The sequence below is a fragment of the Podarcis raffonei genome, chromosome 2, assembly GCF_027172205.1.
Source record: "Podarcis raffonei isolate rPodRaf1 chromosome 2, rPodRaf1.pri, whole genome shotgun sequence".
Taxonomy (NCBI): domain Eukaryota; kingdom Metazoa; phylum Chordata; class Lepidosauria; order Squamata; family Lacertidae; genus Podarcis; species Podarcis raffonei.
Genome location: NC_070603.1, coordinates 31,795,124 through 31,821,986, shown reverse-complemented (window position 1 = coordinate 31,821,986; position 26,863 = coordinate 31,795,124). Strand labels below are relative to the sequence as shown.

The 26,863-nt window shown below is 44.7% G+C and overlaps 2 protein-coding genes across 4 annotated transcripts in view; one reads left to right on the top strand and one right to left on the bottom strand.

The window, feature by feature from the left end:
* The window catches only part of PGS1 (phosphatidylglycerophosphate synthase 1), a 39,253-nt gene extending 15,209 nt beyond the window's left edge, over positions 1-24,044 (top strand). The window contains exons 2-10 of one of the 2 annotated variants that reach the window (XM_053375597.1): positions 820-1,009; positions 1,910-1,987; positions 2,682-2,781; positions 3,953-4,142; positions 4,548-4,726; positions 11,281-11,814; positions 18,027-18,175; positions 22,015-22,161; positions 23,340-24,044. In XM_053375597.1, the coding sequence (XP_053231572.1) occupies positions 820-1,009; positions 1,910-1,987; positions 2,682-2,781; positions 3,953-4,142; positions 4,548-4,726; positions 11,281-11,814; positions 18,027-18,175; positions 22,015-22,134 (1,540 nt within the window). In that variant the 3' untranslated portion in view covers positions 22,135-22,161; positions 23,340-24,044. Of the gene's footprint in view, positions 1-819; positions 1,010-1,909; positions 1,988-2,681; positions 2,782-3,952; positions 4,143-4,547; positions 4,727-11,280; positions 11,815-18,026; positions 18,176-22,014; positions 22,171-23,339 lie in introns of both variants that reach the window. The other variant, XM_053375598.1, reaches the window with a different exon arrangement.
* Positions 23,140-26,863, bottom strand: part of DNAH17 (dynein axonemal heavy chain 17) — a 105,792-nt gene continuing 102,068 nt past the window's right edge. For both annotated transcript variants that reach the window (XM_053375595.1, XM_053375596.1), the window contains 4 exons: positions 26,543-26,725; positions 25,234-25,377; positions 24,523-24,748; positions 23,140-23,521 (listed from right to left, as the gene is read on the bottom strand). In XM_053375595.1, the coding sequence (XP_053231570.1) occupies positions 23,274-23,521; positions 24,523-24,748; positions 25,234-25,377; positions 26,543-26,725 (801 nt within the window). In that variant the 3' untranslated portion in view covers positions 23,140-23,273. The remainder of the gene's footprint in view (positions 23,522-24,522; positions 24,749-25,233; positions 25,378-26,542; positions 26,726-26,863) is intronic.

Genomic DNA, 26,863 nt, shown 5'->3' with positions numbered 1-26,863 from the left:
CAACAGAACTCCCCCTCCCCTTTCCCTCTGTTCCCCTTGCACTGCACCAATACCTGCTGATGAGGTGGGGGTAGAGAGGAACTCCACAGCAGATTTGGGTGCATGGAGGGGAGGGAGTGGATGTTTCCTTGTGAAAGCTATTGCACTTGCGAAAGTTCAGTGAATGCAATTGCTCAGTTGCATACAGCGGTACCTTGAGTTACAGACGCTTCAGGTTACAGACTCTGCTAACCCAGAAATAGTACCTTGGGTTAAGAAATTTGCTTCAGGATGAGAACAGAAATTGCGCAGCGGCGGTGCGATGGCAAGCGGGAGGCCCCATTAGCTAAAGTGGTGCTTCAGGTTAAGAACAGTTTCAGGTTAGGAATGGACCTCCAGAACGAATTAAGTTCTTAAGTACCACTGTATAACCCTGTGAAAGGCTGAATAGGACTATAGTATTGTTATTTCAAGAGCTGAAACATGAAGTGATCACTGCAGTCTGTCACCTTGGGTGTTGCTACTTTGGCCACTGTCTTTTTACAGTGCATTCTGTTGCTGTTACACAGTTGTGGGTCAGCTTTACTACTGTCCGCAGAGCCTCCTCTTTAGCCTTGAAAGGAAGTTATTAACATACAGCTCAGGTCTGCCTTCCTTCCTTTGTCTACAGCCTGCTGTTCCCCTTCTTGGCAAAAATTGCCCAGCTGTGAGTAATGGAGGTGAAAGGCAGATGTGTAATGCTTCAGGCTTGACTACCCCCTTGCTCACACACCTGGAGGCAATATAAAGGAGAATAAAATTTAATGTATGCAACTCAACCCACTTCTTTCTCCTTATTAGATCATCATGGCTGCTGTTGGCCCCGCTGCTCTCACCTACTATTCCTCAGCTAACAGCCCCACCTTGCTGCCTCTGTCCTGAGGGATCCCATAGATTTCAGTGGATCCGAAACCTCGTCCCAGAGTTTGGAATTGCCAGTTCCCATGTTAAGGTGCTTTCCTCTCCGACTGAATTCTACGAACTTATGAAGGTGATTTGGCATGTCTCCAGCGTGTGACTTTGGGAATAGGGGTGGCAACAGAGCGTCAATGTCAAAATGCGTTTTCTTCATCCATTATTGCTTTCAAGTCCTGCATGCAGGTTTGCCATATTCTTCTTGCTGGCCACTGTGAAAACAGAATGCAAGAGTAGACGGGCAGGGCTTTTTTTTTTTAACGTTCATGTGTTTCTGTTGCCATTTATTGTGTTAAAAAATGACAACCCAGAATTTCAGAAGTACACAGTTGTACTCCTGCAGTACTCCTCCTAAAAGTGTTTTTTCAAGCTTATGGATCACAGTGATCTTGCTTTATCATTCCTTATTCAGTAAGTCTTAGTGACTGAGCCCGTATGACTTTCCTCTGGATTGGATCTTGGAACTAAGTGTGGGGAGAAAAAAATGCATTTGACCACGTATTATGTCCTTTCCCCTTGGCTGTGGTGAGGCAGGAGAGGCTTGGCTTGGCTGTTTTAAGGCACTTGGTTCAATTCCTGTCATTTGTGTAAAAAAAAAAAAAAGTTAAGGTAGCAGGATTAGGAAAAGACCCTTTTCTAAAAACTTGGGGAGCCACTGCCAGTCATAGTAAATAGTAGTAGCTTTATAGTCTGGCTCAGTATGAGGCAGCTACATACGTTAAATCTTGGACCTGTCAAGTGAAAGCAATAGAAATGCTGCCTTGTCCACTCTGATCAAGAGATATTTGTCCTAAAATACAATGAGGCATGCTGTAAGAATTTTGTGTGCTCACTTTGATACAAAAAAAGAAGAGACATACTGATAGATAAAGCTGAGTTTTTCACTTTTAAGTACTGGATTGAGTGGACTTTGGGAGGAACTTGAGGGCTTCACATGACAGACAAATCAGTGAATCTAAACTTTTCTCTCTCTCAGGGACAGATAAAGACGGCCAAGCGGCGAGTGGTTTTGGCTTCACTCTACCTTGGAACAGGACCTCTGGAACAGGAATTAGTAAGTGTTTGAGCTGGAGAGAGCAGGCCACAGATATCTGAGAAATAATCGGTTAAGAGATGTCCTCTATAGCTCTTCTTCAATGTTGTACATAGCCTCCTTTTTCTAACTCCTTAATTCACAGATCTCTACCTTTCACCTTCCCTTCTTTCATCTCTGCCATCTTTGTCCTGTGGGCTTTTCATGGTAGATCTGTCAGCTTAGAAAAATGAAGGCAAAACATCTTGACATTGATGCCAGGCATGCCAGTGTGCCATATGTATCTGCTGTAAGAACTGGTCTATTCACACATTCTTTTTTCATCTTTGCTACATTATTCTATCCTACAGTGACAACTTTTCTGCAGCCTGCCTTTGGACCAATGAGGAGCCTTTGGAAGAAATAACTTAATGATAGTCTACAACGAGAGCCCTAAACTGTTAAATAGATGAAGGGCCCTAAATTGTGTTCTCTATGTCTTGTGACTGTTTTAATCTTTGTTTGCACAGTGTTAACATTCCTGTGATGGGAGAATAAATACAACCTGCAGTGATGGGAACTATTAATTTCGTCCCCCTTTTGCGTGGGTGAATAGGCAGATGCCTAGCAGAGATAGCTGTACCAATTAGGGAAAACTATGAAGGCTTAGGAATAGTGTGTGCTCATAAAATTGGATTTTCCCTGTATATAAGTTTTGGTCTTATATTGTCCTCAGGTGGATTGCATTGAAGTTGCTTTGGAAAGGTCATTGCAGGGATGTGGGCCTTCCAACTTAAGAGTGTCCATTCTCTTAGACTACACAAGGGGATCTCGGGGTAAGTGTGTGTTGCTTGGTCACAATCGCTTCTTGTGTTAGCTGGACTCGGCTGTTTAGGCAGGCTGGACATCTCAGCTCTAAAGAACTATGTTTATAACCTCTTCAAATTTAGAGGATTTCAGTAGTCTTAATCTGCAGATTTTCACACCAAGACTCTACAGGCAAGGACCATTTTACGCACATTCAGTATGCACACAACTGTGCATGTGTGCATCACTGCAAACCTGAAAGTAACTAGAAAAAGGTCAAAAACGGCAGCTACCAATCCCACGAGCCTTTGAAAGTCCTTGCACTGACCATTGAAGCCTGTGGAGAAGTGGAGTTTGAGCAAGGAGGATTGGAGGGAGAGATTGTGGTGGAGTTTGGTGGATTTAAGGGTTTTTCAAGGGTTTTCAGAAGTTTGGAGAGTGTTTGCAGGATTTTTCAATGGTGTTCCCAATATAAGCAATTTCACTTATCTCCAAGTAAAATGGTCCAATTTTTTTTCTTCTGTTACATTTTGGCAAAGTATTTTTGATGATGTTAGTCATTACCAACTTCATTGATTTTAGTGGGTCTGCTCTGAGTATTATGGAGCTGATACAGCCCACTAGCTTCTGTGTTAGCTAAGAGTGAATCTTGGCATTCCATTCTTTCTCCTAATTAGGTTTCATCTTGCCAAAGTTGGTGGCAATGTGGAAAGCACAAAACCTCCAACTCTCTGAGCTAGCATCACTGCAGCCATAGGGGGACATGTACATACCCAGGGGTGCCAACTCACCCTCAGGATTGTGGGTGTCCGCTGCCGTAATTTGGATGTGTGACATCACATGCACACGCCAGAACATAGTGCATGTGACATCACACAGACTGCGTGCAGGAAAAAGGTGACTCGCTGGCTGGGGAGGGTGGAGCTGAACTGCTTCTCTCTTGGAGGCAGCGCCAGAGAGGCTGGCTGGCTCCCTCTCTCCAGCTTCGCTCATTCATTTGTTGGTGCCCCTGGAGTTGGCTCCTCTGTAAATACCAATCCTGATAAGCAGTAATTATCTATTGAGGAACTTAGGCTGCTAAGAATGTTGCTATAAAATATGGCTTGAAGAAACAGCTTGCTTAAAGTCAAATACGCATAGTGTGGCAAATAATGTCCTTTTATTGAAGCTGGCAATCCATTTTCATTTCCCCCCCCCCAGGCCGAAAGAACTCTCGGACCATGCTTCTTCCACTCCTGCAGAGGTTTCCAGAGCAAGTCCGTGTCTCTCTCTTCCACACTCCTAATCTGCGCGGTCTTCTCAGACTCCTAATCCCAGAACGTTTCAATGAGACCATTGGGTTGCAGCATATCAAGGTCTATCTCTTTGATGATAATGTGATCTTGAGCGGGTAAGTCCCTTGTTGCAACAAACCTAATAATGGGAATATGTAGATGAATATTGTGATCTTTAGAAACAACAGGAAAAAGCAACTAAGGCAGAGCATACTGCAAACCTTGCTGCTTGTTCTGCAGACATTGTGACATAATTCTCTCTCGCACCTTAGCATTGCTGGAATATTGCCACTGTTTCTGCTTCTGCAGAATCTTACGAATTTATTCCCATTTCAACTAAGCAGGTTTAGGGAGGTGGGCGAGGGAGGGTATCTCTGCCTACAGATAGAAACTTCCTGTGATGGTTCAATAGACAGTCTTTCTTTCTTGACGGTACCAGGTATATGGGATAGAGTTTATACATAACTTTTCTGTTGTCATTCTCAGCTAGCTGTTAGCATCTCCCTCTGTTCCCTTTCCAGAGCTAACTTGAGTGACTCTTATTTCACCAATCGTCAAGACCGCTATGTGCTCCTACAAGACTCTCCTGAGATTGCAGATTTCTTTACTGAGCTAGTAGATGCTGTTGGGGATGTGTCCTTGCAGTTACAGCAAGATGATACAGTCCAAGTGATGGATGGGATGGTACATCCTTACCAAGGTAAGAGGACCATTTAGTAAGCAGTTTTGATAGAGGCATATTTTAATTGGTGTTACATGCCCTCTCAGCACCCGAAGTTATATGAGCCCAGCTGTTCTTCAGCCCAGCTGAAGTTCATCTTGTGTACCTCTAGACAACAAAGTACAAATAGACTCCTTTCATTTCCAAAGGGGACAGGAATGTTTGGGAGAGATTGTAGCCTAGTATGCCTTTCATAAAGTAGGACCAAGGTTCAGACTTTCCCATCTCTCAATAAAAGAAAGGGAACTCAGAGCAGGGCTGGAATAGACTACTCGGTTGCCACACCGAGTAGACAACACTGATTTCCTTTCTACTGGAGACTGAACCTGAGCTAAACCATGGAGCTCTGCCCCCCCCACTTGATGTGTTGTTTGCCTGACCTCTGGACATGCATGTCTTTGGTGTGGTCAGGTAGGGATGTTTCTTACGTGAGTCAGGAAGTCATTTAGCCCAGCCAGTTGGGAACTGACACAATCTATGATATCTAGTAATGGGATTAACAGTGATGGAAAAGATGTGTTAATAGATAGCATTGTGATTTGGGGAATCTTTGTAGCCCCAGTGCTGTTTCCATGATGTTTAGAAGTTTCCTGTGGATTGCAAAAGTAGAGCTAGACATTCTGAATTCCATGCTTGTGAGTAGTTTTGCAACCTTACATTTGCAATGGGTGTGAGGGTTTTGTTTTTTTAATAAAGCAAACAATTCCCAGTATTGTTGTACAGTATTTGCGGAAGTGTTTGTGCATGGATGCTTATGTGCTGGATATTATTATGTACTCTTAGTGAGAAAGTGTTTTTTGTATAGCACATTTGTCAGGGGAATACTCTTCTTCTGTTACAACCTGAAGAGAGCAATTTTTTTTTTAATATAAAGTGTTAAGATGCTGGGTTGTCACCTTCCCTTGGGAGAGGTTTTCCAAGCACTGCCAACTGTTGAGACATCTTCCTGGCAACGCAGTTGCTGAGATTTCTGTGATCAGGTGAGTTTCACCAAAGCAAATGCCATGGGAATAGATGTGGGGGGACGACTGCCCTCCAGTGTCTGTTTTCTTAATTAGCACACCACAAAGGTTGCCTGACAAAAGACCATGCCTTTTGGATGGCGTTTGAATATTTGCCCTCCTTCTACTTCAGGGGTAGGCAGCCTAAGGCCCGGGGGCTGGATTTGGCCCAATTGCCTTCTGAATCTGGCCTGCGGACGGTCCGGAAATCAGCGTGTTTTTACATGAGTAGAATGTGTCCTTTTATTTAAAAGGCATCTCTGGGTTATTTGTGGGGCCTGCCTGGTGTTTTTACATGAGTAGAATGTGTGCTTTTATTTAAAATGCATCTCTGGGTTATTTGTGGGGCATATGAATTCGTTCTCCTCCCCCCTTCAAAATATAGCCCACAAGGTCTGAGAGACAGTGGACCGGCTCACGGCTGAAAAAGGTTGCTGACCCCTGTTCTACTTTCTCCCCCACGCCCTTTAAGTCATAAGGGCCCTCTTTTTTCACCCAATAGGTGTCCTATTAGGAAGACCCAGTTTTCCGAGTGCATGTTCTGGAAGTTGGGCAATAGGGGCAGTACAGGATTCCTTTTGGTGTACCGACCTCCCCGCTGCACCAAGGATTCCCTGCCCGAGCTGCTTCAGGTTGTGGCGGATGTTCTCCTGGAGACACCTAGCTTGGTCGTCCTAGGGGATTTTAACATCCATGCCGACACGACCTTACAAGGGGCCGCTCAGGACTTCGTGGAAAGCATGGCCTCCATGGGGCTGTCCCTGAATAAGTCTGGCCCAACACATAGCCGCGGACATGCCTTGGACCTGGTGTTTACCTCTATGGATGTTGGTGATCCGACACTAAGTAAAAGCGAAACGAAAGAAGTGCCATGGTCAGATCACTTCATGGTGCAACTGGACTTCTCTGCGACCCATCCCCTCTGCAGGGAGGTGGGACCAATTCGGATTGTCCGCCCCCGCCACTTAATGGATCCAAATGGTTTCCAGAGAGTGGTAGGGGATGCTTTATCCCATGTTGATGGCCTTTCAGCTGATTCCCTGGTGGCCCGCTGGAATGTGGAGTTAACCAGGGCTATTGACTGTTTGGCTCCGAAGCGCCCTCTCCGATTGCATGGAGCCCGGACAGCCCCGTGGCTTTCCACGGATCTGAGGGCAATGAAACAATAGTTGAGACGGCTAGAGCGCTGGTGGCGGATAACTCATTCCGAATCTGACCGGACACAGGTTAGAGCTCAACGTCGAGCCTACCAAGTGGTGATAGCGACGGCGAAGAAGAATTTCTTCACCACCTCTATTGCATCTGCAGAAAACAGCAGCAGGAGACTTTTTCAGGTGGTTCACAATTTAGCGGAACCACCTGCAACATCGGGGCCCAGTACGGGCCACATGTTCTCCTGCAATGATTTTGCAAAGTTTTTTGCAGATAAAATCGCTCAGATTCGGGAAGAAGTAGACTCCACCGCGGGAGCAGGGCCGGGGCGGGAGAGTGCTAGAGTTCTGTCTAGTCAAGTTGAGTGGGATCAATTCCAATCTGTTACCTCCGAGGATGTGGACAGGCTGCTTGGACGAGTGAAACCAACCACCTGTCTCCTGGATCCTTGCCCATCCTGGCTTATAAAAGCTAGCCGGGAAGGACTGGGTGATGGGCTTTGTGGGGTGGTGAATGCTTCCCTCCGTGAGGGAGCCTTCCCAGACCCGCTGAAAGAGGCGGTTATTAAACCGCTTCTTAAAAAACCATCTTTAGATGCGGCCACGATGGCCAACTACCGCCCAGTCTCAAATCTTCCATTCTTGGGCAAGGTGATTGAGCGAGCGGTTGCCGAACAACTCCAGGCACGCCTGGAAGAAGCGGACCATTTGGATCCCTTCCAGTCGGGATTCAGGCCTCATCATGGGACTGAAACTGCCTTGGTCGCACTGGTTGATGATCTCCGGCGGGCTAGGGACAAAGGTGAGAGCTGTTTCCTAGTTCTGCTGGATCTCTCAGCGGCGTTTGATACCATCGACCATAACATCCTTCTGGACCGTCTTGAGGGGCTGGGAGCTGGGGGCACTGTCATACAGTGGTTCCGCTCCTTCCTCCTGGGCCGTGTTCAGAAAGTGGTGGTGGGGGATGAGTGTTCAGACCCCTGGGCTCTCACTTGTGGGGTGCCTCAGGGTTCTGTCCTCTCCCCCATGCTTTTCAACATTTACATGCAGCCGCTGGGAGAGATCATCAGGAGGTTTGGGCTGGGTGTTCATCAGTATGCGGATGATACCCAGCTCTACCTCTCTTTTAAATCAGAACCAGTGAAGGCGGTGAAGGTCCTGTGTGAGTGTCTGGAGGCGGTTGGAGGATGGATGGCGGCTAACAGATTGAGGTTGAATCCTGACAAGACAGAAATACTGTTTTTGGGGGACAGGAGGCGGGCAGGTGTGGAGGATTCCCTGGTCCTGAATGGGGTAACTGTGCCCCTGAAGGACCAGGTGCGCAGCCTGGGAGTCATTTTGGACTCACAGCTGTCCATGGAGGCACAGGTCAAATCTGTGTCCAGGGCAGCTGTTTACCAGCTCCATCTGGTACGTAGGCTGAGACCCTATCTGCCTGCGGACTGTCTCGCCAGAGTGGTGCATGCTCTGGTTATCTCCCGCTTGGACTACTGCAATGCACTCTACGTGGGGCTACCTTTGAAGGTGACTCGGAAACTACAACTAATCCAGAATGCGGCAGCTAGACTGGTGACTGGGGGCGGCCGCCGAGACCATATAACACCGGTCTTGAAAGACCTACATTGGCTCCCACTACGTTTCCGAGCACAATTCAAAGTGTTGGTGCTGACCTTTAAAGCCCTAAACGACCTCGGTCCAGTATACCTGAAGGAGCGTCTCCACCCCCATCATTCTGCCCGGATGCTGAGGTCCAGCGCCGAGGGTCTTCTGGCGGTTCCCTCATTGCGAGAAGCAAAGCTACAGGGAACCAGGCAGAGGGCCTTCTCGGTAGTGGCGCCTGCCCTGTGGAACTCCCTTCCAGCAGATGTCAAAGTGATAAACAACTACCTGACATTCAGAAGACATCTTAAGGCAGCCCTGTTCAAGGACGTTTTTAACGTGTGATATTTTACTGTATTTTTGGTTTTTATGGAAGCTGCCCAGAGTGGCTGGGGAGGCCCAGCCAGATGGGCGGGGTATAAATAATAAATTATTATTATTATTATTATTTACACACAATGAACTCTGCTAGTTAAGTGACAGATGCATACAGTATCTGTTTGGGCATTGAGTGAATGATAATTGCTTTAACACTTGCTCTAGTTTCAGCCAAACGTTTCTAGCTGGAAGTGTGTGTTCTTCCTTGTTCTTTGTCCTTCCACTTTCCTTTATACAATGCCTTCAGCTAGGAATTTGCCCCTGACCCTTGCACCCAGGGAAGAGGGACATGCCTTCCTAAGAACACATTTGCTTAGAACTGTCTCAAGTATTACTCGTAGCTGCTTCAACCTGAAAGTGAAGGGTTCTTTCACCTTCTGCTGACCACTGGGTTGGCGACTAGATGCTCAAATCACATCAGAAGAGCCAGCTCTGGTTGGAAGGAGTTGATCTTTTTTTGAAATGGGTATCCTTGCCATAATATCATAGTTTAGATAGCTACCAAAGCCTTAATTAAAAGCCTGAGTATTTTATTACTGTTCCTAAAGTGGGCAATGCCGAATTACTGTTGAAGTATATTAGAGGCCGTGCCCCCTGCTGTCTTTCCATTTCTTTACTGTCCTACAGTACTAAAATAAATGTTAGTCTCGATTAGAACACCATGGATGAAAAATGCAGGTCATAAAATCCAAACAGTAACGGTGTAATCTTTTTATTCGGACTAACTAAAATGACAAAATAGCGAGCCACCTTTTGAGTTTTGCCCAACTTCTTTAGGCTGATGTTAAGCAAGCAAGTAAAAGAAAGGGTGTATTATAGGGAGGGGAATTGATGTTGCTCTTAAATGGTATACTGGAAGTCCTCCCTGCAACATAGGACCATCTTAAAATGGTGGTATAGGAATCTCTCTGTAGACTATAGCATCACACTCCTGTGCACGCGTACTTAGGACTATGGACACTGAAGTCATTGGAACTTGCTTCTGAGTAAACATGGATAGGATTGCTTGGCAAGTTTGTGGCCAGTGCAGAAGATCAATTTGAAATAAGTTAATTTGAAATGCTGTATGAGATATTACTTCCACCTTTGCTTAACAGAAGGACTACCATGTTTTCATTGTTTCGCTCTCTGCCTTGTAGGGGACCTGTTGTCTCTCTTTGTATTAGAGGCAGATTGAAAAAACTGCTGGCTCTTACATTTTCAAAGAGAGGGTGGCTATTGGTAACAGACTGCTAGTATGCCTCAGTTCAACCTGAGATTTCTTCTGTTGGGCACACATTAACTTAATTAGAAATCTGTGGCAAGCTATAATGTGACAACCAGCCTCTTGTTTTCAGAGTATAATGTGGCCATTCTATGGCGGGTGGCAGAAGTCTGTTGATGTATGCTGCAGCAGATGAGGATATGTGAAGGGAGCCTTTATATTCCATCTGTCTTAGCAATGGGCTTTAGAAGCAGAAGAGGGAAAGGCATCTTTACCTTGATTCAGAGAGGAAATAGATGAAACCATCCATTATAGGCAGATGCCTTCAGCTTCTCTGATTGGGCCTGAGTAAGAGATTTCCTTTACCTTCCCTCCTTTTACACAGCTCCAGACTTGCTCAGTAGACAAAGAGTTCCTCCAGTCTGATTTGGGAGGATCCACTCTGCAATATTTTGTGCAGGCACTGACCTTTTTAAGCACGTCTGATATATGTGTGACTGTGCCAAACTCAAAAGTGACCTGAAAATGTAACCAAAAGGGGCAGAACAGGGCAGCGGCAGAACGAGGTGTTTACAGGCTTTTTCAATGGTTTTTCAAATATACACAATTTCACTTAAATGTTTGGTGCCTTGGAATGTAACCCTCGTGTAAATTGGTAGTTGCCTATATTTTAATCTGTTTTTTGTCTTGTAAATTATGGCTTGTACAAAAGGCAGTATATAAACCATCTAAATAAATACTTGCAGATCTATGAGTTTTTGTTTTGTTCTTGAACTCAAACTAAAACCCATGCAGTTTGCCTCTATAGGATTGAACATGAGCAGAAAGTGTAGGAAAAAAATCAGATTGTGAGGCTCCAGTGTCAACATCTGTTCAGCTGGCAAACTCCTCAGATGTCAATGGGAAGTCCTCTAAACTGGAAAGAGTACCTCCAAGCCTTCCTGTGGCCCATGCTTTATATGGAAGAAATGCATTTGGAACTGCTGATATAGACTTATTCTGTGATAGGTGTTTTCCTCTGAATGCCCCGGCATTTAGATACAGGCTTTTGGATATATGTTTTTCTCTCAATGTCCTGGGATGACCTAGGTTCCATTAGTCCTACTGGTATTCTTTTGATCTCTTTATAGTTTCCTTGCACATGTACAGGTAATGCTGTTCAGCGTTGTCCCCCATTAAATCACTTATTCATGCCCTCAGGAGACAAGACGGCCTATTGTGAAGCAGCAAATAGGAGAGTGATGGAAGTGATCAACTCTGCAAGGACCAGACAGGAGTTGCTCCACACTCAGACTTTCCATAGCAACCATGCAGAAGGAGGAATCCCATTGTCCAAAGATCCAAAGGCAGCTGCTGACAGGCAGCCTGAACCGGACACGTGGATTTATCCTCTCATACAGATGCGACCTTTTGGGATTCAGATAGATGAGATCGTCACGGAGACTCTCCTGTTGGAAGCAGAGCGGGGTGCCAGCATACATCTCACCACGGGCTACTTCAACCTCACACAAGCCTATATGGACCTGATCCTGGGCACCAGGGCCAACTACCAGATCCTCCTAGCCTCACCAGAGGTGAATGGGTTCTTTGGGGCCAAGGGAGTGGCGGGTTCCATCCCTGCTGCCTATGTTTACATTGAGCGGCAGTTCTTTAGCCAAGTGTGCTCTCTGGGTCAGCAGGAGAGAATTCGGCTTCAGGAATATTCTAGGCGTGCATGGACATTCCATGCTAAAGGTGAGATATTGTTGGGGGAAGGCATTTAATATAAGAGCTTAATATTCAAAGAGCTTAGTTTGCTTTTCTGTTGAGATACTTGGTATACTTTATACTTAGGGGCAGCTAACCTGCGGCCCTCCAGATTCATTGGACTCCCAACTCCCATCAGCCCCAGCCAACACGACCATGATCACGGGTGAGGATGAGAATTGAAGGCCAACAGCAACTGGAGGGCCACATGTTCAGTACCTCCAATTTCCCTGAATATTTTACCTAAATTGGGGGCTAATGCATTGAATTATCTTTTAGTATCTGCATCTACTTTGGGAGAAAAGATTGGATAATTTCCATGCCAGTTTCTAGCTTGCTTAGCCTACTGCTTTTTTCAATTTTAGTGATTTGATTGTGCATAGTATCAAAAAGGCTAGGAATAATCATGATATGTTTCCAAGAAGTGTATGCTGAGGATTCTTGAATCAGATGCTTAATTCACAGAGGCCATGGCAGCTTTGATTTAAGCAGCACATTCGGTGCCTCTTCATTCCTGAACCGACTGATAGCAGCAAAACCTTTGTGATGTATTGTGGGTAATTACACAGTTTGCATTAATCGCTTTGACTCAACTGTTCAGACAGACTTCTAGTTCTAGCTAAAACCTGTTGGTACGCTTCATGACCAAACCTAAATATGAGCAAGACTGAAGTTGTAACTTTGTCCTTACCATAGAAGAGGGAAGCTATCTGATGCTAGATACGGGAAAAGCTGGGAGTGGAGTTGTTATTATTTGACTGCTTGTCATTTTGTCTGATGCCGTTTCTTCATTTACTATGTAAGTGATGTAGCCAATGGGGAAAACAGGAAATTGTATAATTTGTGTCCCTGGAATGGAGATGTGAAAGCCAATTGTAGTCCTAAATTAGGGTTTGTCAGTTGATGGCTTGTGGTCTGAATTCCCTTTGTACTCCCTTAAGCTGCCCATCTTCCAACCAAGGGGAAGAGGCCTACCTGAGGGCATAAGGGAGATGAGGAATCCTCCCCTAAATGCACTGACTCAGTCTGTTCTAGGAAAGGAGGATGCTGAAATCAGGTCCATTCACCAGTGTTTAGGTCCCTCCTTTCACTTTCTCCTTTCTGGTGAAATGTTTCAGCTTCCCCTTCTGTGAGGAGAAGTGTTGAGTGGGGAAAGCAAGGAGACACTGTGGGATTTCATAAAACGATGGATGTTCAGGATGCAGTCAGGAGTGGAGAAGTGTGTTTCAAGTGCCTGAGATGCTCCCAAAAGACATGGGACCACTGATGGTGAAATAACTGGGCTAAGCTTTGTGGTTCTTTTGAAAGGAAGTCTTGGAGAACTAATTCTTATGCTATATGGAGGTGTTCTGAAGTTCTCTTGTGTCACAGAAAACTGCTGCCGCTCAGCTGCAGCTTTGACAATGATAGACACTGCCTCTATAGTGTCACCTTGGGTTCCCGCTTGCTTCTCCAATGGTTGTGTTTTTATTGAGATAGTGTAATGAAGCACCACCCCTTTCTGAGACTTCCAAGCTGACAGCAAGCAAATTCTGCTCTGGAAGGCATTTTGAAGTTCCCGTGGTCAGCTTTCCATGGTACTGAGGGAACCATATTTGTCACTTACATTAGAAATGGGATTAGAGCAAACTGAGCAGGCCTCCCTTGAGCCTGTCCCAAAGCTCGCATCCTATTAGGCTGCCCTTCTCCAGGGATCCCTGGTTTTGTTTGTCTACGTTTGTGGATGTTAATGATTATGGGAATGCTGCTATCTTTCCTGCCTCCTTCCTGCAAAGCTGCTGGGAAGAGGCTGGTGGGGTGGGGTTGGGTGTGTGTGCTGCTAACTAACTCTTAAGAAAACGTGTCTCTGCACACTGCTGCTTACCCACAACCATGAGAAACAGTAAGGGAGAGGGCCACATGGGTAGCAAACAGCACTGCTTCCAACTGTGCAATTGTGTTCACTCTAAAGATCTCCTGTCAGCAGTCCTCTGAATGTGGGATTTGCATAGGATGGCAGATAAGCATATCTTATCTCTAGCTGTGGCTTCTATTATTGGAAAACCTGGCTACAATCCACCAAGATACATGGCTTCCCAGTGCTGATTGTTCAACTTTTACACCCAAGAAGAGAGATGTCGTACAAAGACACACAGCATTTGAGAAGTGTGCAGCCAACATTGCTGATGGCGTAGCAGCTCAAGGCAATGTCATTATCCTTCCACAACACGGCTGGCTCTGCTTGAATTGTGCATGCACATGAAAGCTCATACCAATAACAAACTTAGTTGGTCTCTAAGGTGCTACTGGAAGGAATTATTTTGTTTTGACTACGGCAGACCAACACGGCTACCTACCTGTAACTGAAACTTAATAACAGCTGTAAAATGGAGAGTGCTGTTGAAATTAATAATACCACCAAAACCGCCAATTTCCACCACCCTGGGCAATCATGCTATCTTTAATTTGCATTTGTTGTCGTCAGGCATTGAGATAGAAGAATAGTTCCCAAATGTAGTCCAGGAGTCTTGTGCAGGTGACTGCTCAAGATAGGCCATCTCAAGAAGCTCTTAGGCACTCTGAATAGCTGGCACTGTTGCAAATTCACAGGTTTTCCAAACCAAGTTGGGCTAGACTACTGCTGCAGCTATTCTGCTTTCTGGCTAAATGGGCATTTAAGGATTTATTTAGAGCATTTCTACCCTGCTCTTCAGCCAACAAAGCTCCCAGAGCAGCTTAGGTAAAGGTAAAGGGACCCCTGACCATTAGGTCCAGTTGTGACTGACTCTGAGGTTGCGGCGCTCATCTCGCTTTATTGGCCAAGGGAGCCGGCGTACAGCTTCCGGGTCATGTGGCCAGCATGACTAAGCTGCTAGGTTGGCAGGAGCAGGGACTAAGCAATGGGAGCTCACCCTGTCGTGGAGATTCAAACCACCGACCTTCTGATCGGCAAGCCCTAGGCTCTGTGGTTTAACCCACAGTGCCACCCGTGTACCCCCAGAGTGGCTTACATATAATCAAAACAAGACACATTAAAATCAAAGGATTCCTGTTTGGGAATCAAGCAGGTGAAGAATATGAGATACTTGGTAGTAGTGAGGTCATAAGCATACTCTCAGGAGAGAGAAGTATGTTCTTGGGGCAAAGAGAGAGAGTGTGTTTGGCAATCAGTTATGCAGCAGAGTGTCAGGTATCACTTGAGACCCAGATAAGGCTCCTTTATTAGACTGAATGAGGATAGAGAAATATTTTAGGTTTCCCCTCCTGAAAAGGTGAATCATGAGGTGAGCGGATTCAGCCTGGCATAGTCACAAAGCTAACACCATTGTAGGACATGCAGCCTAACCTTCTGTTGCATTTCTTGTGGCAACAGGAATGCGAAAGAAGTTTGTGGGCTCAATCAAATTCCAGCATGCCTGCAGGCATCCCTCTCTCCTCATTCTGCAAGGCTGGATTGGATGTTTGGCCAGGGACATCAGCAGGGCACTCTTGCTTGCTCATTTGGTTTTCTAAATGGCTATAGAGAGGGAAGAGTGTGAGGACGTTTAGAGTTACAGGAACTATTTCAGACTTGGAACACAAGACACTGTCCAAGTAGGTCAAAGTAACTGTAGATTATTCTCCTTGCGTAAAAAAGCTACAAACTCTGATGTTTGTGATGCTGCCTGTGAAAGGGCTTTTTTTGCCGTATCAGAGGGGTGCAGAATAGGCACTCTTGTAAGTTCAAACATGGACACAGCAGCTCAGAAAATAAGAGGCAGTTAATGCATTTGCACAAGATTGCTAACAAACAGGAAAAATTGTCTGTTCAGCTTTGCTGGTAAGCTTTAGCCACTTGCCTAAGTGTGGAAGTTAATCGATTTTAAATTTCTTGGGGAATGGGCTGGGACCCACAAGTGGGCCTTGCTTCCAGTGCCTCCTCACTTGCCCACCCTGCCCCACCAGCCTTTTCACAGCCTTTTTGTTGAACCAGTGCCAGCAGCAGCTTTCCCTTCAGTGGTTGCTTGCTTAAAACTTTATATCCCACTTTCCCGTTTACCAGAGTAACTAGTTTCAGGGACTTACTGATGTTCAAAGAATAGTAAAGCAATCCCCAATCATTATATAATTAAAACAATTAAATGCCAAAAACCTAGAAACAGCATGGCAGATCACCAGTGTTTTAAATCTCTTTAAGATTCCAGTGTTGATAAAAGTGCCACCTGAACAAAAGTGTCCTTACCTGGTGGTTGAAGCTAAGAAGAGAGTAGACCAAAGAAACTTCTGCAGTCACAGAAAAGGCTCTCCTGTGTCAGGCTGTTGAATAAGGCCTCACCATTAGGGTGTGGGCAGCTCGTAACTCTGTCCATGGTGCTGTGTAACCCCTGCATTAACAGCGGCTACTCCCGGGGCTTGGGCAGTTTGAGGGAGACCTTTTTCTTTTGATTTCAGGTGGGCAAAGAGACATTAAGAAGCAGGAGTTGAGGGCCAGGTGGTCTGCTTTCTTGTTCTTTCCCATGTTGATAAATTCCAATGAGAGCAAGTATTGCAAGCAGGGTTTGTGTGCTCCATGGCTATAATACTTCTTCCCTGTTGTTTTCCCACATTGTGGCTCCAGTGAGAGTGGAGCTAGTAAGTGAACACCAGGAGGATATTGGACCGAGTGGGAAGCTCTGTGTGGGGTTTTGGTTAGTTGATAGGATTGTTTGTTTTGGTATGTTTTGCTGTCATGCTTCTTAGCCCTTCATAGTGGTATTTTAAAATAATTGAGCTGTTTAGTTCTCCTGACCCTTGAAATAGAACAACTACTATAACCCCCACTATAATTTACCCCAGTGAATGTTTTATTTAGTTGCAAACCCACTGTTAATTGCCTTGGCTCTTGTTTTCCATAAGATGGGCAGTATACATCTGATCATCATTTGTCTTGTTCATCTGGGGTTTATGCATCACGAAGGGCAAAGGGCAGTTTAATAATGATTTTATTCTTTATACCCCACCCATCTGGCTGGGCTTCCCCAGCCACTCTGGGCAGCTTCCAGCACATATAAAAACATAATAAAACGTCGAACGTTAAAAACTTCCTGATACAGGGCTGCCTTCAGATGTCTTCTAAAAGTTGTGTAGTACTTCCTCCCCATCAGATGTCAAGGAGATAGTGTTCCATAGGGAGGGCGCCACTGCTGAGAAGGCCTTTTGCCTGGTTCCCCGTAACTTCACTTCTCGCAGTGAGGGAAGCACCAGAAGACCCTTTAAAGTGGACTTCAGTTTTGCATCATTTCCCAAGTGTGGCAGGAAATATGAAAAGTATGCTCACATGTATTTGGCTCAGTAACAAATAATGATGAGAAGTGTTTCCTTTAAGCTTGGGTGGTTTTCTTCAGTGGGAAGTGCTCTACAAATGTGGACACTCCCATTGGCCTGAAGGAACTGAAATGCAAAGCTCATGCAGTGTTAGAAAAACAAAGTTGTTATCTTATGATTCCCACAGGGTTGTTCCTTTGTTCCGGATGAATGGGTGAGACCGGGTTGGTAGACTGGTGTTGCCTTTGGTAATTGTGCTGTTACTGCTGTTTAGTTGTGTGTGTGTGTGTGTGTGTGTGTGTGTGTGTGTGAGAGAGAGAGAGAGAGAGAGAGAGAGAGAGAGAGAGAGAGAGAGAGAAGGACAGGGAGGGAGATAGATATTGACATACAGGTATCGCTTCTGAAGGATAAACCTTTTTTTCTACAGTAGTTGCTCTGATATGATCAGCAGCAGCATCTACAGTAAATCATTCTGTGCATAAGTACTGATCTTGAGGGATTATGGTCTTTGCTCCGTCAAGAACCTGGGGACATCACTAATTTATTTTTAAACATGATCAGTGTAATATTAAAAGCCTGAGCCTTCAGTGCAGCTGTACGGGGTGGGGAGTGTGTGTTGCAATGGACCTCAGAGCATGGTCTGCATCCCATTGTGCAGGGATTGTGTTGTACAAGCTGAGAAAAGCGTATGCAAAGTGCAGCCAGGTACTCTGTTGATTTTTGTGCCATTCCTGTATGACATTTTCTGCAAGGAAGTATCCCTGTTTCCTGGTTGCTTCTTTAGTACCCTGACCTATTTATACTGCCAGTAAATTAAATATTTAGTGTGTTTTGTTGCTTTTCCTTTCAAGAATAAACTATTGTTTGAGGCTCATAACAGCTTCCATGAAAACTTCCTCCGTCTGCCACATTTCCTTTCTCCCCATGTTTCCCTGCAGGCCTCTGGTTGTACCTGGCAGGAAGCAGTCTACCCTGCTTAACTCTGATTGGCTCTCCTAATTTTGGGTACAGGTCGGTTCATCGGGACCTCGAAGCACAGGTTGCAATAGTGACGGAAAACAAAGCCCTGCAACAGCAGTTCCATCAGGTGCGTAGTTCGTGGGCCAATGACTTCACACTGAACCACCCTAAGATCTATGGGTGAAGGGCAGTATACTAGTTTAATGAATAAATAAAATAAACAAGTAGTGGGGTTGAGGGAAACTGGATTAATTCAAAACTGTCCAGAGGAAGTTTGTGTGAGCAGTTACTTTTCTTTATTTATTAAATGTTTTTTTACATGCTTTTTTAAATGCTTTTTTACAAAAGCAACTCTAACCCATTTTAACTAGAAAACGGATACATTAACACGGGGGGAAAGAAAACCAAGAAAAATCTTTTTTGAAAAACCCTCCAGTGATGATGCATCTGAAATAGCTGTTGTAGTCCTGAATGGATCTGGATTAACATAAACAGGCTGGTCCTGGAGGCTGAAGATAAATGTGGGAAAAGAGAGGTATTGCTACCTCTGTCCCTCATGCATACATGTGCTTTTCTCCTTTGACTTGATGGTTGTCCCCATGGGGAGAAGTGTAGTGGCCCATAGTTTTCCTAAAGACTATCCTAGTACCTCCCAGTGTTTCGGTAATCCAATGGTTGATGAATTTTATAAAGAGGGGCAAAACTATTAGCTGCTTTCTGGCTTTTTCTTGCTCACAACTTTTTGACGTACAAGTGCAGGTGTTTTCTTTATAATTATTCTTGTAGGTTTTTGTAATGGCTTTAGGGGTTGCTTGTGCGTAAGTTACCGCCGCTCTGGGCTAGGTTGCCTGGTTAAACCGTTTCTCGCTGGACAGCCATCCACTCCGTGGCTGTTCAGTCGCTGGCAGAATCCGTCAGTGGGCGTTCTTGAACCTCTTCCAGCAAAGAAGTTCTTTGACGCCAAGTCGCCGCCTACTTTCCCTGCGCGGAAGTCTTCTGCGCAGGGTGGGTGTGGGCAGCGGAGGACCTGTACTCTCCTCGCTGGTCTCCTGCGAAGAGTCCTGGAGCCTCCCCTCTGCTTCCCCCATCGGCCCCCCTCTATCCCTGGTGTTGCGCTGATTTTCTTCCCCAGCCGGAGACCTGCCTCTCTCCCTGCTTGGCCCCTCTCCAGCATCGCTGTGGAGCCTTGCCTCCTCCGCTAGTTCCGATGGCAGTTCCCTGACAGTTTTCATTTAGACTTTTCTGCTCCTGATTCTCTCTCCTCCCCAATTTTATTTATAAAAGAAAGGTTATACAGAGACTGACAGAATACGAAAACAGTGCTTTTGATTTTTAAGATTAATGAAATAGTTGCTGAGGGCTTTCCCAGCATTTATTGGTGTGTGCTCTTCTGCTGGCTGCAAATGTATTTCGGATTGACCTGATTCTATCTCTGCTTGCGTGGCCTTGATTCCTGTCTCTGTCCACTCACTTATTCTAGACTGGCTTTTTAATTGCCCTTTGCAACCGCTGTGTCGCAGCACAACAGTTGGATTTGCATATACATATTAATCCCAAGATTTACTCTCATCCAGTTCATCCAAACTAAAGCTATTATGTCGTAACTTTGAATTTCACTGGAAACAGGAGTTTCCATAAGAAGGCTTACCCCCTGGTTTCTAACTGAAATTTGTAGTTGGTTAAATTTATATGAAAATACCTGGTACCACATAATATTCCCATAAAGCAGGGCTGGGGAACCTCTGGGCTGGGCTTAAATGTGGTTCTCCAGTTTTCTCTGTGGCCTTCAGAATCCCCAATAGCCCTTGTCAAACTGCTAATGCCTCTTTCTTGTTTGAATGGCAGATAGAGAGGTTTATGTAGAAACTAGCCCATTGTACATTTGTTGCACTCTTCACTTTGGCCTCTGGCCCCACTCATCACAGTCACATGGGCCCCTGAAAGTTGCCCAAAAGGGAATGCAAGCCCACCCTACCTGGGAAAAGGTTTTCTACCCCAACACAAAGTCTCAGTGTTGACTGGGTTTTTGAAAGAACATTGCCTGAGACTTTGTAGCAGCCAAGCCATAGAAGCCATGTATAATTTCAGCCTTTAAATGCAGGGGCTCCATGTCTTGGCTTACTCTCTAGCAATTGTTTTCCCCTATGCCAGAGGATTTCAGGGGAGAGATTGCTCTCTCCTCATGCTGCTTTTGTAGAAGGCAAAAGCAGTGGTGGCTTGTGAAAACAAACAAACACCCTCACAGCTCTCCGAGTTCTTGAGGACTTGAGGGAGGACTTGAGGGAGGGGGTAGGGTCTTGTTCCACGTTGTGCAAGGAAGGCTTTGGGAAAGGCAAGAAGTGACATGAACTGTTCTCACCACTTCCTCCTTCCGCAGGGAAGGGGAAACTGATGAGAGCAGTTCATGCCACCACCTGCCTTCTCTTGAAGTATTGCACTATATTAAACTTGACTTTGCCCCTCCCACAATTTCTCTCCATGTGCTGAAAGATGGAACGGGCGTTTAAAAAATTGTTCCACTTTTGTATCATCTGTAGGAGGTTATAAACATCCGATGTATAATCTGAAATAAATGGGAGCTATTGGAAATGCAGTAAGAATTCAGATGACAACCTAGTAAGCCGCATACACAAACTGTTGCTATTATACTTATCCTTTGTGGAGCATTGGTACCTCTTGTTGTAGGGGGGTGGTTGTGAGTAACCCAACTAAGTTTCTTACAGTTTGTGTGAATTCTGCCTTTGGGGTGGATTCAGAGCATTCTGAAGTCTGTGGATAGTCATTTTTTGATCCTTTAATAAGAGTTGTTTACATTCTCTGCTTCCCATCCCATGTGGACTGCAAGCCTTTTGTGAAGGCGCCATGTCAGGACTGTGCCCTGTATACTTCCCAGCACATTGTCTTAGCAGCATTAGCACAGTCCTTAAGGACACACTTCTGCTGCTCAGCTAGCACTTCTGCAGACCTTCAGTTAGCCCCAGGTCAAATCACCTTTCTAACTACACTTGCTCTGCCTACGCCGTAATTACTAGTTGGTAAAGAAAGTCAATTGTGCTAGCCCTCTTTAGATGACCAAAACACATGAATTAATGAGCGAGAAGAACACAGGACCCCCTTGTTCACAAGCACATTGAATAAGGTTTACTTTTTATCTATTTACTTAAAGAAGGCCTTGTTAAATCCTAGAGGGAACTAGTTTACAGGAAATAAGAGGGGGCAGGGGAGAGAATTAGAACGCAATCTGCATGGGCTAGATCTGCTCAGCTGAGCTTGGGAAGGTTATAGGTGGCTAATAATGTGGCTGAGGATGGGTGATTGAGCTGTGTTGACTTTGGAGTCAGGCAGAAGTCCTATAATTGTGTCAGGGCTCTCTGCATGTACAAGAACCCATCTTTCTAGCACAGGTGAGAAAGTATCTTTGTGCTGTAAGCACTACTTCAAATCTCATGGGGTGTATGCGTCCTGTATCACACAGACACTTGCTGTCCCTGCCAGCTGTATTGTTTGTTCTTTGAAGGTGCCTAGTATTTCTGGGAACCACAGCGAAACCTTGACGGCACATTCATTTTAAAATGCAGCTTCGGAGCTTTTTCTGAAGAGAAATGAACTGTCTGGTCTCTGGAGATTAAAGTCGAGCTTCCTTTTGGACGATTATAGCTCAGGGTTTGGCTGTTACGGGAAAAAAGTAACTGCAGGGCCAAATCTCTCAATGCTTTCCTCCTTTGTGTGTTTGTATACATATGTGGGTTGGGCTCTGTGTATGTGCAATTACTTGACTCAGTTGGCGTTTGAGATGCCAAACTTGAGAAAGCAGGTCAGCCTGCATAAGAGGTACTCTCTTCAGAGGAATGAAAGTATACGGAGCCCTGTACTTTCATTAAAACTAATTAAAGCAATCAGTAATGCAGTCCAGGAGCAGATGTTCAAATTCATGTAGTAACCTCCCCCTCCTTTTTCCCACTATAGGAGCAAGAGCAGCTTTATTTGCGGTCTAGTATGGTGTCTGCATCAACCTTTGAGCAGTCTAGTCGCTATGTCCAACTGTGGGTGAAGATGGTGACACCTCTGATTAAGAACTTCTTCTGAAAAAAAATATAGGCGGGTCCTTTTGGGGTGAGTTTTGTAAATTGTTGTTTATACCCTCCCCTCCCCCCACCCTGGCAAGCACTTTAATAAACAGGAAAGAACCAAGGCAGTGTTTTTCCTGCACAGCATAAGCCTGCTATCCAAGGGCCTGCATTGGACGGTCATTGCAAAACGCTGCGAGACCTTATTAATTTGTCTCAATTTGTCTTATTCTGGGGAAAGGCTAAAACTCACATATAAAATAACTGGAAAGTAGTAAAATGCCAGGCAGGTATGTGTGGAGGAGAAATTGAGGCTTCAAATACACAGTGCTGGTCAACTGCATGAGGGCTAAAAAGAGTAGAAGGGAAACAGAAGTGCAGATATTACAGCTTTGAATCAGGTGTTCATCCATAACACCAAGGTTTATTTGGACAGTTCCTTATGTATTATTTGGGACCAGGTTCTCTTTGGCAGTAAGATGCCTCTTACTATCTAGAAAATGGCAATGATTGAGTTGGGGGCTGAGGCTTTGGTAACTGCTATTGTAATGAAGGGAGATACTGGAGCTCATCAAGAATATAAACCTAACAAATGTTTATATTCTTAAGTAGTGCTAATGTGACTACCAGGAGCGCCTCAGGCATTAAGCTTGCTCCTGCAGAGCTCCAAGTAGGCCAAAACAAGAGGTGCCTCCTGGGTTCAATAAGTTACAGAGGAAGACATTTGCATTTTTCAGAAATTGGGCATTATTATGCCTAACTGGTGAGAGAGTCCCTTCTCCTTGTGGATTAATGCTGGTGGAGATTAGCAAACACATCTTAGGTAGGGAAAAAACCCGAGCTAATCAGCATATATTTTCTTACTTATGAGAACTGAAAAGTCTTCTAGTCAGTTGCAGTGAATGCTACACAATGAAAGGAATCCTGGCCAATGCAGACAAATGTACACAGAGTTGTTTCTAGTCATAAACTGCAGGCTTGCATATATTATTGTAAAAATACTGTTTATCAATAATAACCTGAGTAGCATAACCACACTTTTGCTTTTTTATTGAAAACTTTGCAAACAAGTCTTTTTAGTTTCTATTTTGGGAAAGGTGGTGGGGTGACATGATGGAGTGGGGGCGGGCAGGTAGGGCTTTGCTTTCAACGCAGGCGTTAAACTTGCAAGAGCAAAGCAACTCCAGCAAGAATCCACTTAGCTGGCTTCTCTTTTGTCTTCAGGTTGAAGGTCCAGACGTAGGTGGGGCCTCGCATGCGCGTCTTATAGACAGGACACTCATACATGTTCTTGGTGTCCATACGATCCACGGGAATGGCTTTGATGAAGATGACTGGCATCGAGGGGGTCAGCTCCTTCAGACGTGCATCACTGATGACACCGGTCTGAGTATCCCAACGTGCACCTGCAGGAGGACAGAACTGTGGTGATGTTTCAGCCTAGAGGGTGCTTCATTTGCAGCAAGCGTTAAGGAAGGGAACCTCACACTACCAACCTTCTCTCTTTAGAAGCATGGCTACAGGTAGTTGCTCTGGCTTGAATGTGCCTTTGCTGTCATCTCCATAATTTACGTAAGCATTCTGAGCATTAACAAGCTAGAAAGAGCTGAATGCACAACTCTGCCCTGAGCCTATGGCAGTGTTCCTTTGCTCCAGAAAGCTATATTCTTCCTTCCACCTTCATTCAGCCTTGTAGGTAACATAAACGTCCCTACCTACAGTGACTTGAGCACTAAGGGTTAGGCTTCTTCAGCCCCCCTTTAATATGCGGGGGCAATATTACATTCCTAACCTTAGCCGCACTTAGAAACAGAGTATTTTAATATGGTCAATTAAGTAGTTTTGTCTGTAAGGGCAGTAAAATAGGCATGTGCTGCCCTCTGCTGACATGCTAAAGTGATATGAAATAATAAAGGCAGCTACTGCAAAGTGTTCGTCTGCTTGATCCTTTCTTGACAAATATTTGCTTTCAAAACAGACAGATTTCAGCCTGGAAGTAGTTTACAGTGTGGAAATAATATTTGCACAAGCTGAAGGCATCCAGCAATGAACTCCATCCTTAGAAATGGCAAATAATTTTGTGCAGTAAAAATATATTAAGAATCCTCTGCTGTTACCAAGCACAAAGGTACAGCTGAAGCATTGAAGGGGTGCCCTCCTTTTTAAAATTGTAAAGATTATGTAGCTCAGAGTTGTGCCTGAAAGAGGTGGTCTTGCATCAAGGTCCTGGAGGCAAAGAGAGAACCCAGGGACAAAATGTTCTCAAAATGCAAGAAACTATAGTAAACATCCTCCCCCACCTCTCTCAAATAGCACAGATGAAATGGAGAGCTTCCCTACAGTAGAATAGTAGAATTGCCTGCTGTTGAATGACTGCATCTCTGTCTTACATGATAAGCTAGATTACCTTCCATGAAGAGCCCATGCACATAGGAGCCTTCTCGAGGGGGAGCTGTCATATCCTCCCGGTTCTTCTTGGTAACTTCCACTGAAAGGCACATTCTGTCAAGAGGCCACTCATTTTTCCTAGCCATAGACTGCATAATGGCCGTGAGGAAAGACTGAGGGTTAAAGAAGCCTGCTAGCCATACAGTTGTGGGTAGGGCAAAGTCTGTTGTCCAGGCCTCCAGCTCCTGAAAATGGAAATATTACAATAGCTAAGCATGTTGAGGAGGTCTATGTTTTCTCTTGCACTTGGGAGTCTCCCACCAGCTCCAGGCACCACACTCAAGAAACAGGGATCATGGGAGGTGTAGTTCCACAACACTTACAAGGTCACACGTTTCCCATTGCTGCTTTAGCAGAAACTACCTCCTATAAACACATTATCTTCACATAAAGATTCTGAAAAGCCTACGCATGTCTGTCATCCTATACAGATGATCAAGACTTTTACCTAGTAGAATTGCATGCAACTACAGCTGTAAAGTATTCTTGTTATTGTTATTAAGGATATATAGAAGGTAAAATTGGAAAAAACAATGCAAAAGCAAATAACTGTGAGTGTTGCTTAATTAAAAGATGATGCGTAAGTGCAAGTTCTTAGCTTTCCTGGTTGTTGCACTGCTAGGACAGCTAAGAACTTGTTTTTGGAGAGCTTTAACAAAGGAAACCTCACCCTGATGCGGAGCAGAAGGTCAGCATACCAAGCTCCCAAGCTGAGCAAAGATGGATAAGCCCGGTTTGTCCACGAATCAGGAACATTGTCATAGTAAAGAGCATTTGATAGATCTTCCATGTCTGTTGTGATTGTCAATTCTCCCTGTGGGAAAAACAAAACAAAAGCTTTTAATTGGATTCCTCCATCAGCTCAGCACAGCTTTTTGTGGCTATGCAGACCATTTGAAGAATTCTTAGTGTATTTTTACGAAAACGGCATCCCTGTTGATCTAAGGTTCTGGTTATGTGAATGCTTTGGCATTAATTACAGCACTTTCAAGATTATATGTTATGCAAACAATGTACCGTCGTTCCTCACTTGTGGTGGTGTTTCCAGGCATTTTCCCTCATGGTACTGCTGTTGTGGCAATTTAAATTTCCCAGCACTTGCATTGCTGAGAAAATGAGATGCACTCCTCCAGCTAGTGCTATAATTATAGGTGCCAGCGCTAATGCCAAGCAGTTGTGTAACTGATATCAATGATTAAAAACAGCAAAACACACACACATACAATTTTTTGACCCTTTGTAAATTATTTTTAGTTCTCTGCTGGACAAGCCCTTATTGGTTTGTGGTTCCAACACATACATCATTTCTGTGAGTTGTCGTATGTGGCTCCCTTAATGTCCAGCAGCCTTATTTCGCCCTGGGGAGTTTGGGGAGCAAATGCATTGAGCTAATGCCTCCCTGTCTCCTGGGCCAGAGCACAGCGTTCTAAACGGCTTGTTTTGTTACAAAGGAGGAAGCAACACAATGAAGCTTGCAAGAAGGATATTTTTCTCTTTATCCACCCAATCCCACCTCACTCCAATCTTGCCATAGAATTGTATGATGGAAGACTTGTTTGGAAGGTTGAGCTATTGGCAAAACCTGAATGTAGTGAAGGGCAGTGAAGGAAAAGTCCACCAGGCAGTGAACACCATCTCTGTGCTGGTCAGTGACCAGCCAGTGAACATAGAGGAAAGATTCCCAAGACAAGAATCTTGGCTCTATCTCCCTTAATTTTCATGTGCTTGTATATACAAACTACTGAATATGTACTGTTCTGATTGGAAAAAGAGTATCATTATCTTCTAGTTTAAAGTGCTCTTTAAATGCAGTAGCAGGAAAGATGAAAATCAAGTCTCGATGTTCAGGCATTTCCTGTTACTGAGAAAGCACGCTCCACTTTATTTTTCTTGTGCCAGGTCATGTGTCAAGTATGCTGATTGAACCGGGTCAAATGTTGTTGTTTTTCTGGTGTACTTCTAGCAATAGCATACAATACCTTCAACCCCAAGTTTAATTCTTTCAGAGAACGTCTAATTTCACTGGTAAGGATGTTCATTCGTTCACATTCCTGGAAGGCAACTACTACATATGGGGTCTTCTCAGCTGCCTTTGCCATGATCTCCACCATATTGAAGGGCTCTGGAAGCCGATCCATGATCTCATCTAGCACAGCTTTTACCTGTTACACAGAAGACCAAATGAATGTTTCGCAATACGCAGCATCATTTCAAAATGCTCCAAAGAGTAAGCAAAGCACTAGACTAAAATACCTGCCCCAGCAAGTGGGCAGACTTCAGAGCATTTCCCACATTTCCTG